Raw genomic sequence first — 14,174 nt, 5'->3', positions numbered from 1 at the left:
GACATATATATACCTTTTATATGAAAGCACCCCTCCACCCTAAAAAAATGTACACATACCCTTTTCAGGTGTGTTTGGTCAGGTCTAGTTACATCACAGGTCCTCTTCGTCTTCTAACAATTATCAGACCCTGAATGCTGCTCCAGGTAAAGACACCTAACATTCACAACAGCATTTTCCTGTGAGCACAAGGCAGGGGCGGAGCCATGACACTCAGGGCCCGGAAATGGGTTGAACTGCCCTGACCCTGAGGAACCTGACAGCGCTGTTTTATATAAAATGCTCTACAATTCCAACACTACCATCAATGTGAATAATAAAAGACAATGCAAACATACAAGACTTGATACGTAAAGGTCACAAACAGTTTTATTAAATAGAAAAGAAAAACATAGTCAAACATTCATCAAGATTTAGCTTAAAAACATTAAAAAACACAAATCCCATGCTTTGTAGTGACTTTACAATAAGACTATTTACAGTTCTATATACACAGCTGGCATTTCATACATAACAGCTGTACAGTGCTCCAATCAACGTGTTTCGTTTCCATCAGATTCCCTTCATTGTGAGCCTTGAATGGTGTGTACCTTGGTATCAAATGATGTAAATAAGCCCCATCCCTGAACTGTCTGAGCTCCACCTATTTATACTTAACCACACCCATGCTTACATTAAACATTGCCCATGCTTAGAAACCCCACCCCTAAATTGTTCATAGCTCTGTAAAATGGGCGCTGGTTGCTTTTTCAGAAGATTTCCTTTAAGGGGGCTATTAGGGGGCTCCAAACATTAAATTAGCTTTGTTTTTGGCTTTTCTGTTTGGGAGAAAAGGAACTTTGTAAGAGTTAAACCTAGTGAGAAGGCAGGGGGTTACAGGGCCTTGTGAAGCTAAAGAATGGGACAGAATGGCAGCAATGAGGAACCTAAAGATGTTCGCAATTTCTGAATGTGACTCATCCTCGAATAATATCCTCAGATGTCATTTACTGCAGTGCAGGAAGCTCCTCGGTTCACTCAGGGTTCATGGGAAAACTCTTCTCTCCTAATAAAACAACTGCCAGGCTCTTTATACTGCCAACATTTCTTCATCTTCATATCGTTTTATTAGAAGTGAAAGATTAATACAAAATGATAGAATAAAACCGATTATGGGAAAGTTCCATTAGGCACCACCAGTATGGAAAATCTGCAGAAACCATCTTTGTTGTGAATTGTACACACAATTAGATTATATTACGGGGAAAGTGGTTCCATCCATTGACCCCCTTCATCCTTTAGAGTCCTTTGGGGTCCGAGGATGAAACAACAGCATGCAATGGGGGACAAATACATTTAACACTGCAATGCGAAATGCTGAAGAGTCTAGAGGAAGAAGAAAACCAGGTCAGGTGAATATATTACCTCTCTTCTTGCGGGCCCTTTACCTGCATTTTTAACTTTGCAGATTCACTTTTTTAAGATTGTTTTCCTTAGTCTGGAACCTGGGAAATAGACATTGACATGGTGAGCTTTAAAGAGGACCATCCATTTAAAATGAAGTCCAACATCACCCATCAATAATGGCTAAAAAATAAAGTTCATAAAATAGGAATATGTTTAAATACGTAACCTGGCCCAGTTGTTGGCATTTCTAGGAGGTGCGGTTGACATCACTATGGCTTCCTAGGAGCGCTGGACAATGTTTTATGGAATTTTAATCAACCCTTTGCAATTGGTGGACTGGAATGATATGAGTAAAGAAGACTTTTGATGTTTTCGGAAGGTCCTCTTTAAATGTGTCAATGCCACCAATGATTGGCCAATAGATGGGCACCATAATCCTTCTACCGGCCTGGGAGTTAAAGTAGCACCTATGGTTCCCTTTAACAGAAATGTAAATGTTTTGCAAAACAAGTTTGCTGGTAAATGATTTTTTTCTTCTTTCTTAGTCTTTTGGATAAAATAATAACTTATTTAGAACAATAATCCAAGGATAAAGCTAACTCATAAAAACTATTTCAATATAATGATTGGGTGATTTCCAAAAAGAAAAAGTGCTCTTGAGAATAAGCGTTTTAGTATTTCCAAGATGGGCTCAGACAGAAAAGAAGATCCCAAAATACTTCAATACTACAGCTGGAATTCTGGGCATTTGAAGCCCCTATCTTTCTGTTTGTCCAAAGCTGCCCCGACAAAGCCACACAATGATTATTATTATTAAACAGGATTGATATAGCGCCAACATATTACACAGCGCTGTACATTAAATAGGGGTTGCAAATGACAGATACAGACAGTGATACAGGATGAGGAGACTACCCTGTCCTGAAGAGCTTACAATCTAGGAGGTGGGGGAAGTATCACACAATAGGAGGGAGGATATGGAATGGTGGGTGAGTAGTGAGGGTTTTAGGAAACAGAAGAAGATGGGTAGGTGAGGTTGAAGCGTTGGATTCTTTTAAATGAGCAGAAAGTAAGAGCAAGTAGAATAGGACGAGGAAGACCATTCCGGAGAGTCGGGGCAGCTCTAGAAAAGTCTTGGAGCCGTGCGTGTGATGCCACAAAGAATTCAGCAACAGAAGACCTTTAGCAAGTCTTTCATGGAGGAGGGGGGGACACACCAATGCAGGAAAGCTGCGCACCCATCTTTGTGCTTCATTAGACCAACCTACTGCTATACCAAACCAGCCTACCGCTGCCTGAGTTTAGGAAAATCTATCATCAATCTAAAACGGAATAACAAAATACAATCACTTCAAACATACAATATAAAATAATACTGTTAATAGAAAAACAACAAAAAAAGTTATGTTATTGTGTACAGAAATGTTCATTCTGGAGAGCCTATTTGTTGCTGCCTTGGAATTATGTGCAAACAATTGCTAGTTTTGTTGTGCTATCATTAACCCTTTCCTGGGTCAGGTATGTCGGCGTTGGCTCCTGTGGAATGCACACAGATCAGCTCTCGGGGCCTGATTTATTAAGTTTAGTAAGTTTACTAAGTTCTCCAACGCTGGAGAGAATACACTTTCATCAGTGAAGCTGGGTGATCCAGCAAACCTGCAATAGAATAACTCCAAGTCATTTGCAATTTCCTAGCAAATGTTTTGAATCCTGGACCAGATCCATTCAAGGTTTGCTGGATCATCCAGCTTCACTGATGAAAGTGTATCCCCTCCAGCCTTGGAGAGCTTTATTAAATCAGGGCCAATAAGTTAACACTTCATGTCACAAATCATATCTTTTTTACTAAAAATGGAAAGTCCACTCACACTCCGCTTTTCAGAATCAATTGCTTATAATAAGTGAAAGATTCACCTAAAAAAAGAACAGAATTATACTCACCTTACCCCAATCCTCAATCGCTGGGTGCAACATCACCATCCTGCAAGGAAGATTCCTATGGAATGCAACCCAGTTCCTGTGAAGATCTTCCAGTCTATTAGAAGCTCCTCTTCTTCCAGGCTGGTCTGCCCTCCACAGGAATATTCCCAGAAGACGGAATCCTCACCTGGGCACCACAGGCAGAAAATGGGTGTAAGGTAAGTGAAATTCATATTATATTTAGGTCTTCTCACCTAAGTGATTGGGGAAAGGAGCCCGAAGTGTAGAGTGAACTTTCCATTTTAATGCCCGGTACTCTGAGCTTATTTACTTGTGATGCTTTCATAACACAATGGGGTAAATTTACTTATCATTTTATTTAGGTTTAAACTGTTCACTTAGCAAAGTCAATGGTAAATCTGCAAGGGGAGCTTTATTTAGCTTGGTGAAAGAGGTGAAGCTCTGTTGACTTCAGCCATCCAATCGTGCCAAAAAATGTTTTGGGGGGTGAATATTCTTTGCAAAGTACAACTGCACCACATTCACTTAGCTGGTGAATTATTCCTTGCAGAGTGATCATTTACTTTGCTAAGTGAACAGCCTTTAATATATCAATATATAGTTGATTTTTTCTAATGAATGTTGGGCCAGTAAAGGGCCCTTGTGGGCTCCGTAGTTGACTGGTCCCTACACACTATGCAGTTCGATCCAGCAGTGATCCTTTCCCTGTGAGCACAGACAGTCATTATGTAAGATTACCGATGGCGTTATTCTCCGACTCTCCGGAATGAGATCGGGATCTGGGTGGTAACTTTGTAGGTCCGTGTATCGATTTGGTTTCCATGGACCGTATTGTGGGGTTTCGGTCCTCAGACCGGAGTGTTAGTCTGTACATTGTGGTCACATTCACTTCTCAGTCTCCAATTGTTTTTCATTCTTTTTTTACAAAACATTTCCTCCAAAGATGCTGCAAAATGTCTTTTTGCACTTTTCTTTTTGTACACCATTGTGGTTACAGCTGCTGCGGAATCCCTTGTTCTTTGTAACCTGCAGGAATAATGAAGAGAGGTACTCAACAATTCTGCATGGATACTGAAAATCCCTGAAATTTAACAATAAACAAAATACAAGAAAACCCAAAAGGAACCTTGACTTATTTCAATTACTGGTTGCCAAGCCTACGGGTTAATAGCACAAAAAGTGAAAAAGCAGAAAATTGGTTTTGTTAATGAAGATTTCTAGCATTCTAAGCTATACAGAGCTCAACTGAGCTACACATCCTCCAATGACCTACTAATGACTTCCTCACTCATAACCTCCTCACACACACGGCTCCAAGACTTTTCAAGAGCTGCCCCGACTCTCTGGAATGGTCTATTCGTCCTATTCGGCTTGCTCCTACTTTCTGCTCATTTACAAGAGCCCTCAAAACCCAAGGCTTCAACCTCAGCTACCCATCTTCTTCTGTCTCCTAAACCCTCACTACTTCCCACCATTGCATATCTCTCCTCCTATTGTCTGATACTTCCCCCACCTCCTAGATTGTAAGCTCTTCGGGGCAGGGTCCTCTCCTCCTCCTGTGTCATTGCTTGTATCTGTCTGTCATTTGCAACCCTGTACAGCGCTGGGTAATATGTTGGCGCTATATAAATCCTGGTTAATAATAGTAAATAATATTAATAATAATACATCAGCGCTTATGGAAAGATAGCATGGTATACAATATCAGTTATGGTTAAATGATCATTTCAGAAGGTATACAATATAAAAAATTGTCTCTTGGTTCCAACGCGTTTCGCCGTACTTTTGGCCCATAAAGAATCCCAGTGACTGCCTGCATGACCCAACTTTCTGCTTTACTAAACTCTGAATATCAACTCAAGAATTTACCCACTATGATCACCCATCAGACTGAAAAACCTTTACTTTCCTTTTTCTCCCAGCTCCTGTCTCTTTTAATCAAACATACCGTATCCCATATTCCAATATACACACAGCTAGGATTTTTACGGTAACTCCCATCTCTCAGAACCCTCAATCCAGTCTCTACTGAGAAAGCTATAAGGCGAAACGCGTCGGGCACAAAGACAACCCTTAATATTGAATACCTTCTGAGATGATCAATTAACCATAACTGATATTGCATACCATGCTACCTTTCCATATGCCCGGATGTATAGATCAGCTGAGCTCTGTAGAGCTTAGAGTGCTATAAACCTACATTAAGAAAATCGATTTTGTTGCAATAAATCCCATATTTTCTTCTTTTCCTTGTTTTTTTCTATTGAGTGCTACAGTATTGTCCAATGCCACCCAATGCAGATGCTGCGAAGGACTGAGCGGCTGGCAAGGTGCAAGCTGCTAGGAGCTATGCGGGATCCCTTTATCCTGAGGCAGGTCCAGCCTTAGAAAATATTCTCTATCACAGAGATTGGGAAAGCAGCCAAGAACTGTACAGACACCCCAATATTCAGGGACTGTGTCATTTCCAAGCCAGCATCTCTCATCATGCCTAGATGTTGCCTGAACAAAGATAATGCCAATATTCTTGAGAGCAAAACAGATTATTGTTAGGGGGGCACTGTGATCTCGGCAAGAGGTTATTCTTTAAACCTTAATATGAAAATTGTATATTTGATGACAGGTCCACTTTAAATGCCAGCTATTTAATATATAAGTGTAGTAACCCATCGCAGCCAATCACAGATCCCCAAACTTATTCTGATCGGGTTTGCATCTCTATCGCCCTCCAGTGTCTACAGCCAGTTGAAGGCATGTATTGGGATAAGAGGAGCAATAAAGCTCAGCTATGTCAGATATTAGACAGGAGCACTGCATTTATATTTAATAGGAAACTATGGCTGCCCAGTAGTTTAAAATTACAATTCAATGGCACGATAATGAAATACACCTACCTTGTGATACTGTACATTCAGGTTATCAGAGAAAAGCATGCAAAGGGAGGAAAAAGAAGAATAAAGTTAGCATTGGTGATACAGTTTTAGGTAAAGGTTCTATAAAAGTAATTTATGATAGAACTTTTATAGTTTACTTGCTAGGCCAAATGTACATATACTGAATCTGTAGAGTCTCCCCCTAGTGGTACTTTCTGTATCAGAACCCTTGCAGCTTGACAGCTAAAATTAAACCCATTACAGGACAAACTGTGCAAGACAGATAGATGAGCACTATGGGAAATGGGAAGAGCAAGGAAAAAGAAATAGACCAAAGATAACAGATACAGCAAAATATCTGTGTTGTATTATTATGCAGGAAGCACATAATGCCTATGTAATGAGCAAGTGTGACTGCCCCATATATATATGTTTACATATATATAGAGAAGAAAGGTTTTAAAAATGATATACAGCAAAAATGATTGATACCAGCCACAGCAAAAAATGTATCAACATTAATATACAGTATTATAAATTCTTTGCCCATCAATTTGGCCATTTTTTTGTTTGGATGCATTTGCCCCCCTGTAGTGCTCTCATCAATGTATATTAAACCTAAAGCTCCTCGTGCCACCTAGTGGCTAATTAACAAAATAGCACATCAGTCACAATAGTAAAAGTTATATCTTCTAATGCAGTGGTTGCTAGTGAAAAATGTCGACATTATTTGCAATTTTTATGTTTTAATAATGATAAAACAAAAATATTATTCTAATAAATTCCTAAATTCTGAATACCAATTTTCACCTTTATATTGCACTAAATTCACAAACTGTTCTAGAGACGGAAAAACAAGGCAGGCGCAGCGTGACGTCAGTGTAGTTTTAAGTTGTATGAGACAACCATTGCCGAGCCGAACGGTTCAGTATTGTTTCCACCATTACAACAGTCACCCCGCTCCGCCAATACTGATTCTCATCGGATGTTTTATTTTATTACTTTATTTCTCAGATGTTCGTTTAGGTAAGTATGACCATAACTGTGTATTTTCTTTAACTGTTATATTTAATGGCATCAAATAATTTGGCTTTGATAACTATCATTTTTTGTTTGGTCTTAGAATGAAAACCCATAATGAGTGAGAAAATGCAAATAAATATTTTGCATTTCTTTATTAATAGCAAAGATAAGGCAACTAATGATAATAGTAACAATAGTAATACTTTACTTAACCGTAAGCTGATCATTGAATCAGAGCCGCCACAGTCCTTGTCAGCACCATTAGGAAGATCATTATTTTACAAATGTATTTATCTTTTTAAAAAAATTCATATTAATCGTCCGCATGAATTTAGTGATCCATGAGATCCGAAAGGTTGGCGACTGCTGTTCTAAAGCAGCCTTTCTCGACCTGTTTAACATGGGGGTAACCTAAAATAACTTTCAGGTCTTCAGGGCTCCCCTTCTAAAATTCCTATATCCACAGCTCACAGTATATTAGTGTGGTGATCAGTGGGAAGAATTCCTCTTACATGACAGGCCATTGGGAAGAATGTCACCTATACAGATAGCCAAATCATTGGGGTCCTGTAAATTGGTCTGAAAGGTCCAAATTGCTCATTGCTCAACTAGCAACAACGAGAGGAACCCTGGTGGAGAAACAATGACCTAGAAGAGCAATAGGGAGTTGGGGACTGGCTAGGCTGGGGAGTTTGGAGAATCTGGGTCATGGAAGTAACTTTAAATGATATTCAATCGAAAAGTTGATGGAAAATAAAGTTTTTTCTTTTTTTTCCTTTATGTCATATTTTTTTATGGCTTGTTAGATCTATTTAAATGTTCTATTATTTTTCTATACAAGATCATTAGTAATGCATTATAATAAACTGCAATGAAGAGAAAAAAGAAAAAGAACACACACCCTCCCTATTTCTTAGCACATAACATTTTATTAAGTCTGTCCGCAGAGGCTAATAACAACACCCAGCATGCTTTGCCATAGATGCATCCTGTAATTAATGTTTATTTATAAAAAAAAATAATAATAATATTACATTGGAGAAATAACGCTATATAGCATCAGTTCATGAACATTAAGCGTTTAAAGTAATTAAACGTTTAAAAAAAGCAAAAATAAAATTGAGCAAAAATAATTTTGTTTCCCTCGGGAGAAAATATAATTACAAAAAGCATCAAGTAGGAACCCCGGTGTTCTCAGTCTGGTCGGCGACTGTCTGCTTAAAAGTCTACAAAATAAAAAGGCGAAAAAGCGTCTGCCTGTGGTTGGGCTGTAATTAACATTAATCCCATCATTAGGCAGAGTGCTAAGACACTGAGATATTCAGACTATTTAATTGGCTTTTAGTGAAGCCGAGAGTTTGCAGGAGCTTTGCTAAACAAACTTGCATCAGTATAGAAAAGTTTATGTATAAATATATATCCCTGTGGGGGGGGGGGGGGGGGGGGGGTGCCATTGCTCCAAAGTCACAAGGCTATGTACCCCTAAAGAAACCTTTTAATTGTAAACCCAAACCCCTAAGCACCACAATTATTATTTTTATACAAGGTCTGTCTATGAAATAACAAGACTAATATAATAACTTTTTTTTATTTTTATGACAATTCTAATGTTTGTCTTCTTCAATATTCTCTCCGTTCACAATAAAACATCGATGCCGTCTTGTTTCCCACTGGTGGAAGGTGAGGAGCTGATCAGTTTCTGATGTTTTTTTCCTTCCTGCATCCATTGACACAAATGTGTTCCTTTAATCACCTAGTTCAGTCCCCAGGCACCAAATCTGGTGAATATGGAGGATGTTCCAGCGTAGTAATGTGTTTGTCGGTCACAGAAAGTGCTGTGTGAGAAGGAGCATTGTCCTGATGAAGAATGAAACCATTTCCCACATGTCTGCCGTCTTTTCCTGACTCTTTCTCTCAGCTTTGTTTCCTTATAATAATGTTGGGTCACTGTTGTGTCTTCTGGAACCCATTCTGCCAAAATGGCGCCTTCATGTCACAAAACACGATGACATGGCTGTGAATTTGGACTTTTTTGATTCTTGGTGATGAAGGTGTTTCCAGTGACTGTGGATTGGTTTCAGGATCATACTGGAAGATCTGGGTTTCGGCACCAAGTGATGACTTTATGGAAAAGGTTCGGCTCCAGCTCAAGTTGCTGCAGAATGTCAGAGCAAAATTCCTTTTTTTGCTCTGGTGTGAATTTTTAAAAATATAAATTGTCCCGTTGTTCAATTTTTTTACTTCTCAGGATCTCAGCACACAACGGCATTAAACGGTGACTGACAAAAAACTAAAGACAGAGAGTGCGGGCTTTGTCCTGCATGTTTGGAGAAGTTTACACATTCATGGCAAGAGATCAGAATCATATCACTGCTTTGTGATAGAGATAGAAGCAAATCTCATTATTTCATAGACAGAACTCATTTATATTGCAGCTTACCATCTCAAGGTGCGGTGGCTGCATTCTTTTTCCAGCATTCTTTTTCCAGCATTCTTTTATACTTTATTTTCACTTGGTGATCCAGTAACTTCCTAGAATGATAATCCTCTCTCACTGAACCTATGAAGGGAGCCAGGGCTTCTCACAAGATTTAGATTACAAACACAAACTTCTCTTCTCATTTCTATTATATGGAAGGCCGGGAGGAGTTATGGGTTACAGAAGATAGTGTGGAAGTAAAAGATATTTTATAGACTTGCAGAAAATGCTCTGGAAAAAGGAAACTAACGCAGCCACTGCTGGTAGGATGCAATATATTACATTTTGTCACTTGGTTATAAAATGGTTTTTAATGAAATTTGCGGAATGGATCTGGTCGAGTAATAAACATATTGGCCAACTAATAGGAAATTATTTTTAAGGAATCTGTTTCAGATTTGCTGGATCACCCAAGTTCTTCCATGATAGTCTATCTTTTCGAGTCTAGGATAGCTTTAGGAAATCAGGACCAATGTGTTATGTTTGATTGGTTAGACCAAATAAATCCTTCTAGATATTCAAAACAATGAAGTGGGGACCCAAATGTACAACATTCCTGCAACCCCTGGTCATTCTGTCAGTGGAGCCCAGATGAAGGTGGGAAAGGCGGGGGACCCTTGACAATTATCCAGTTTGACCCCCTTCCATACTGAAACCAGCCCCGAGGGAGCTGGGTCTTGAGTTTGACTTTAAAGTAAACCTAAGCTTGCTAATGATCCGGTTCTTTTTTAATGCCACCCCTGGAACCGCTTTTACTCAGCTTCTCAGCTTTTCTCCATGCAGCTTCTAGGTGCAAAAGGCGAGCCGTGACAAAATGGGCAATTTTATGGGCATAGGGAGCAAACTGGGCAATAGCTTAGGGCCCCAGGCAGGAGATGAGAGCTGTGCATTTGGGCCCTCACTAAGTATTTTCTAATTAGTCCAAAGTTGTCTCTTCTGTGAAAGCTACAAGATGTCGGAGTCATAACTTTCACAGCACAATGGACCTCTAGTGTGACAACACTGACTGCTTCACTACTTCTTCATACCTGAAGGTTGTCTTCTGGCTGCTGGTGTTAATGGAGCAGAATGTGGAGCGAAGGAAAGGTTAGCATATATTGTAGGAAGGAGGGTTATGGTCAAGACACTTTTTTTTTACCAAGGTCTATGTTCAACCAACTAGAGAAGGCAAACAAAGAAAGCTAAGACTCTCAGGGGCTTCATTGGAGGTGTCTACAAACATACCGCCAGATTAGGCAAAGATTCCTTAGGATTAGATCAGACTGGTGGTGTTACCAGCCGCTTGGCCACCCAAAAATAGAATGGTCCTTAATGGACCAGCATGATAACATTTGACAGCTGACCGGTTGTATGGGCATCCATGTATAAGAATGTACAAGTAGCGTTTATGTCTTGATCCCGGTTCACAGATGTGATGAAGCTGTAACTACACCACAACCTGACCGCCCATCTGAACTCCACCACCAAAGAAGGATCTACGAGTAACTTTATAACATAAACCGAGGTAATCCGGTGACGTCCCGCTGAACAGACGCATTATCACCACATCCATCACAGTAAAAGTAAATACATGTACGTTTAGTGCCCGGTGTTTGGCTAATTCATTCTGGCTCAGGACCATAACAAAAATAATTCACGCTTCGTTGATGGATGGGACGCAGAGCAGCGCAGCCCAGGAATACAGCACAGCTTTTATATGCAGCAGAACAACCTTTTTTTTTGTTACTCACAACACCTTCTGTATGATAATATCCTGACACACAAAGCTATAAAAAGACCACAATGTATACAGCAAAACATAACTGTATGTCTTCTGTTATTAAAATGTAGGTAATACCCCCCTTTCCTCTGCTTCATATCCCAGAAGGGGGTAAATGAGAATGAGAAAAAGACACCAGAGGCTCATTAAAAAAAAAAGAAATCTCTACTTAAGACAGCCCTTGGCAGAAGACGCTGAGGCTCTGGGGAAGAGATTTAGCCATCTGCCTAAAGGCTGCACATCAAGCAGGGCACTGTCTGTCTCCTGTGGATGTTTGCAGAATGGGGGGTTTACAGGGGTAATGGAGAAAAGTGGGTCAAGAGAAGCCTGGAGTCACTGCAGTTATATTCAGCTGCACAGACTGTAAAGGATGCAAGCAAAAAGGATCAAGGTGATTGTAAGCTATGAGTGCCAGAGACTTTTCCAAATTTGCACAACCAGGTGAATGATGGGGGTTTCTATGATAATGCATGCCATGCACCCACCCAGACATGCATCATTCTATATTAATTAATCCTAAGCACTGCCTAACAATCATCCAGCAATGGAAGCACCCATTGAAGTCTACTGTAACAATGAGCAGAGCCATGCTGTTATAGGAAGAGGCGGGAAGCGCTCCCATTGGCCGGTTGTTAGACAGCTCCCCCTGCTTGAATGAATTGATCAGAACAAGCATTGTAGATCAATCAAAAGTGTTTTATCAAAAATAAGATCTAACCTATTGAATAATTCGACTCATCTATGGACAAATTCTGGTACTGAGAAGACCTGGCTTACAAAAGGCATTCTAATTCATCCCAAAGACAAGGTAAGACTGGCCCACAGGAGGACCCGAATAAACCTATTGGGGTCCTAAGCCAAATGATCCCAAAATTAATTTTGTGTGCACTCTGATGGGCTCCTGGCCTCTGCTGCCTTACAAAAATGCTATTGTGCAAAGAAAGCGGTGGACCCTCCTTCTCACTTCCTTCAATGGACCCCAGTCCGATCCTGCTAGAAAGTGTTCAGTGGGGCTGTGGTCAGGAATCTGTCCAGCACACTCCAAACTGATCACACAACCCCAAGCTGTTCTCATGAGGCTGGAAGGGCACAATGGTCAAAAAGGTCTTTGTATGCTGTTGTAATACCAGTTTCCTCTACTGGAAACACATGAACACATCAGCTCTATATATGTATAGAACTATAAAGCGTATACAGGTAGTCCCCAAGTTAAGGACAACTGACATACGGACGACTCCTAGATATGAACAGGCTTCCCTGCTCCCTCATGTGCAGGAAGGAAGCTTGCAGGGCGCCAGTTTGCATAACTTGCAGAAGAAATGTTTTGCTAAACACAGCTGAGACTGAGCTCTTCTGCAGCCTCATGTAACTCTTTAATGACCAAGACAAACTTTGCAGTTGTTCCTTTTTGCGTATCAAAGGACAGCTTGCTCCAGAACATAATGAATGTCTAGGCTCCATAAAGATTTTTTGCTTTGTTTGTGATTAACTCACAGTGAGGATTTTGTACAATAACTGACACCACACTGCCTAATAATATGTTGAGACAAACATCTGTCCTAATTGCAATTATTAAAATATTGTTCCTGTTCGGAATTACATACAAATTCAACTTAAGAACCTATCTCATATGTAACCCGGGGACTACCTGTATACTAGACAGGGAATATAAATCAATGCATGGCTGCATATCTGCTCTTTTCCTTCAATCCATTGGAGAAGTTCTGTATACAATTATTTTCTGATGATTGTTGGTATTATACTTGAATACATTTGATCCTGGGAATATTGTTCTGGACCAACTCTATACCTTTTATGGACTCATTGAGTTTGTCTATCACTTGTGTTTGGATTAATGGAAATACTGATCCCACATTGTTTGTCAGTCAGTCGGTTCTCCATTTGCAAAGTAGATGGCAAGATTATAGATCTCTACCGGCGATAACAGACAATCTTGGGAATGTTTAGCTTTTGTCTGCTGGATACGGCAGTAGAGGCTGATGGTGATTTATTTAAAGCTGAACACTAGGAAGATATAGACACAAATAATACAGATCTGTAATTGTTTAATATATAAATAAAATGTATTTTATTAAATACGAGCAGTGTGGGTATCTGAATTTGTTCTATCAGCCTCCAGCACTTGCCCACAGCGGAGCTTGGTGAGAGGAAGAATATAGGGCCAATCAATAATGTCCTGACAAGGAGTATACTGATAGAAGGAGAAATTGTAACAGAGAGATATGAGATCTACTGCTTCTCCTTCATTGTCTAATCTAGGACAGTATGGGTGCAGAGGAAGAGGGTGGAACTATGCTGACTGAGGACATCTTCTGGTGGAGAAAAGTACTGCAGAGGAGAGCTCTGGATAGAAAGCAAATCATCATTTAATGGCTTACTAATGTGATTATGTAGCTAATATAAAATTACTGAATCTTTCTCTCTGCTCAAATCGATAAAAAGTAATTCAGAGAGATTTTTTTCCCAAAGTCTATGCAAAAAAAAAAACACTTTTAGGAATCTGCCCCAACCTCTGCTCTTCCCCCTTCAGAATTCGGGGTTCTTTCTTTTGACTTTCACATGACTACTCTGTCTTGTATTGATGTGGATTGGTAACCAGTGAAAGTTTAGGTTTCTGAAAAGCTCCAATAGAGTTTAGTGCCACAGGGAGAGAAAGTGGTATTATTTATTCTTTGCTGGGAGTCCTGGTTTT

General features: G+C 39.8%; 1 protein-coding gene across 2 annotated transcripts in view; it reads right to left on the bottom strand.

Annotated features, from left to right (window-relative positions):
• Nucleotides 1–351: 351 nt before the first annotated feature.
• STUM (stum, mechanosensory transduction mediator homolog) overlaps nucleotides 352–14,174 on the bottom strand; it is a 49,680-nt gene continuing 35,857 nt past the window's right edge. The window contains exons 3-4 of one of the 2 annotated variants that reach the window (XM_072409941.1): nucleotides 6,222–6,230; nucleotides 352–4,353 (exon numbers count right to left, since the gene is read on the bottom strand). In XM_072409941.1, coding sequence (XP_072266042.1) covers nucleotides 4,319–4,353; nucleotides 6,222–6,230 — 44 coding nt within the window. In that variant the 3' untranslated portion in view covers nucleotides 352–4,318. The remainder of the gene's footprint in view (nucleotides 4,354–6,221; nucleotides 6,231–14,174) is intronic. The other variant, XM_072409942.1, reaches the window with a different exon arrangement.

This window comes from Pyxicephalus adspersus, chromosome 4, assembly GCF_032062135.1.
Source record: "Pyxicephalus adspersus chromosome 4, UCB_Pads_2.0, whole genome shotgun sequence".
NCBI classification, from domain to species: Eukaryota; Metazoa; Chordata; class Amphibia; order Anura; family Pyxicephalidae; genus Pyxicephalus; species Pyxicephalus adspersus.
The sequence above is the reverse complement of the archived record's forward strand: the minus strand, read 5'-3'. Positions and strand labels throughout refer to the sequence as shown.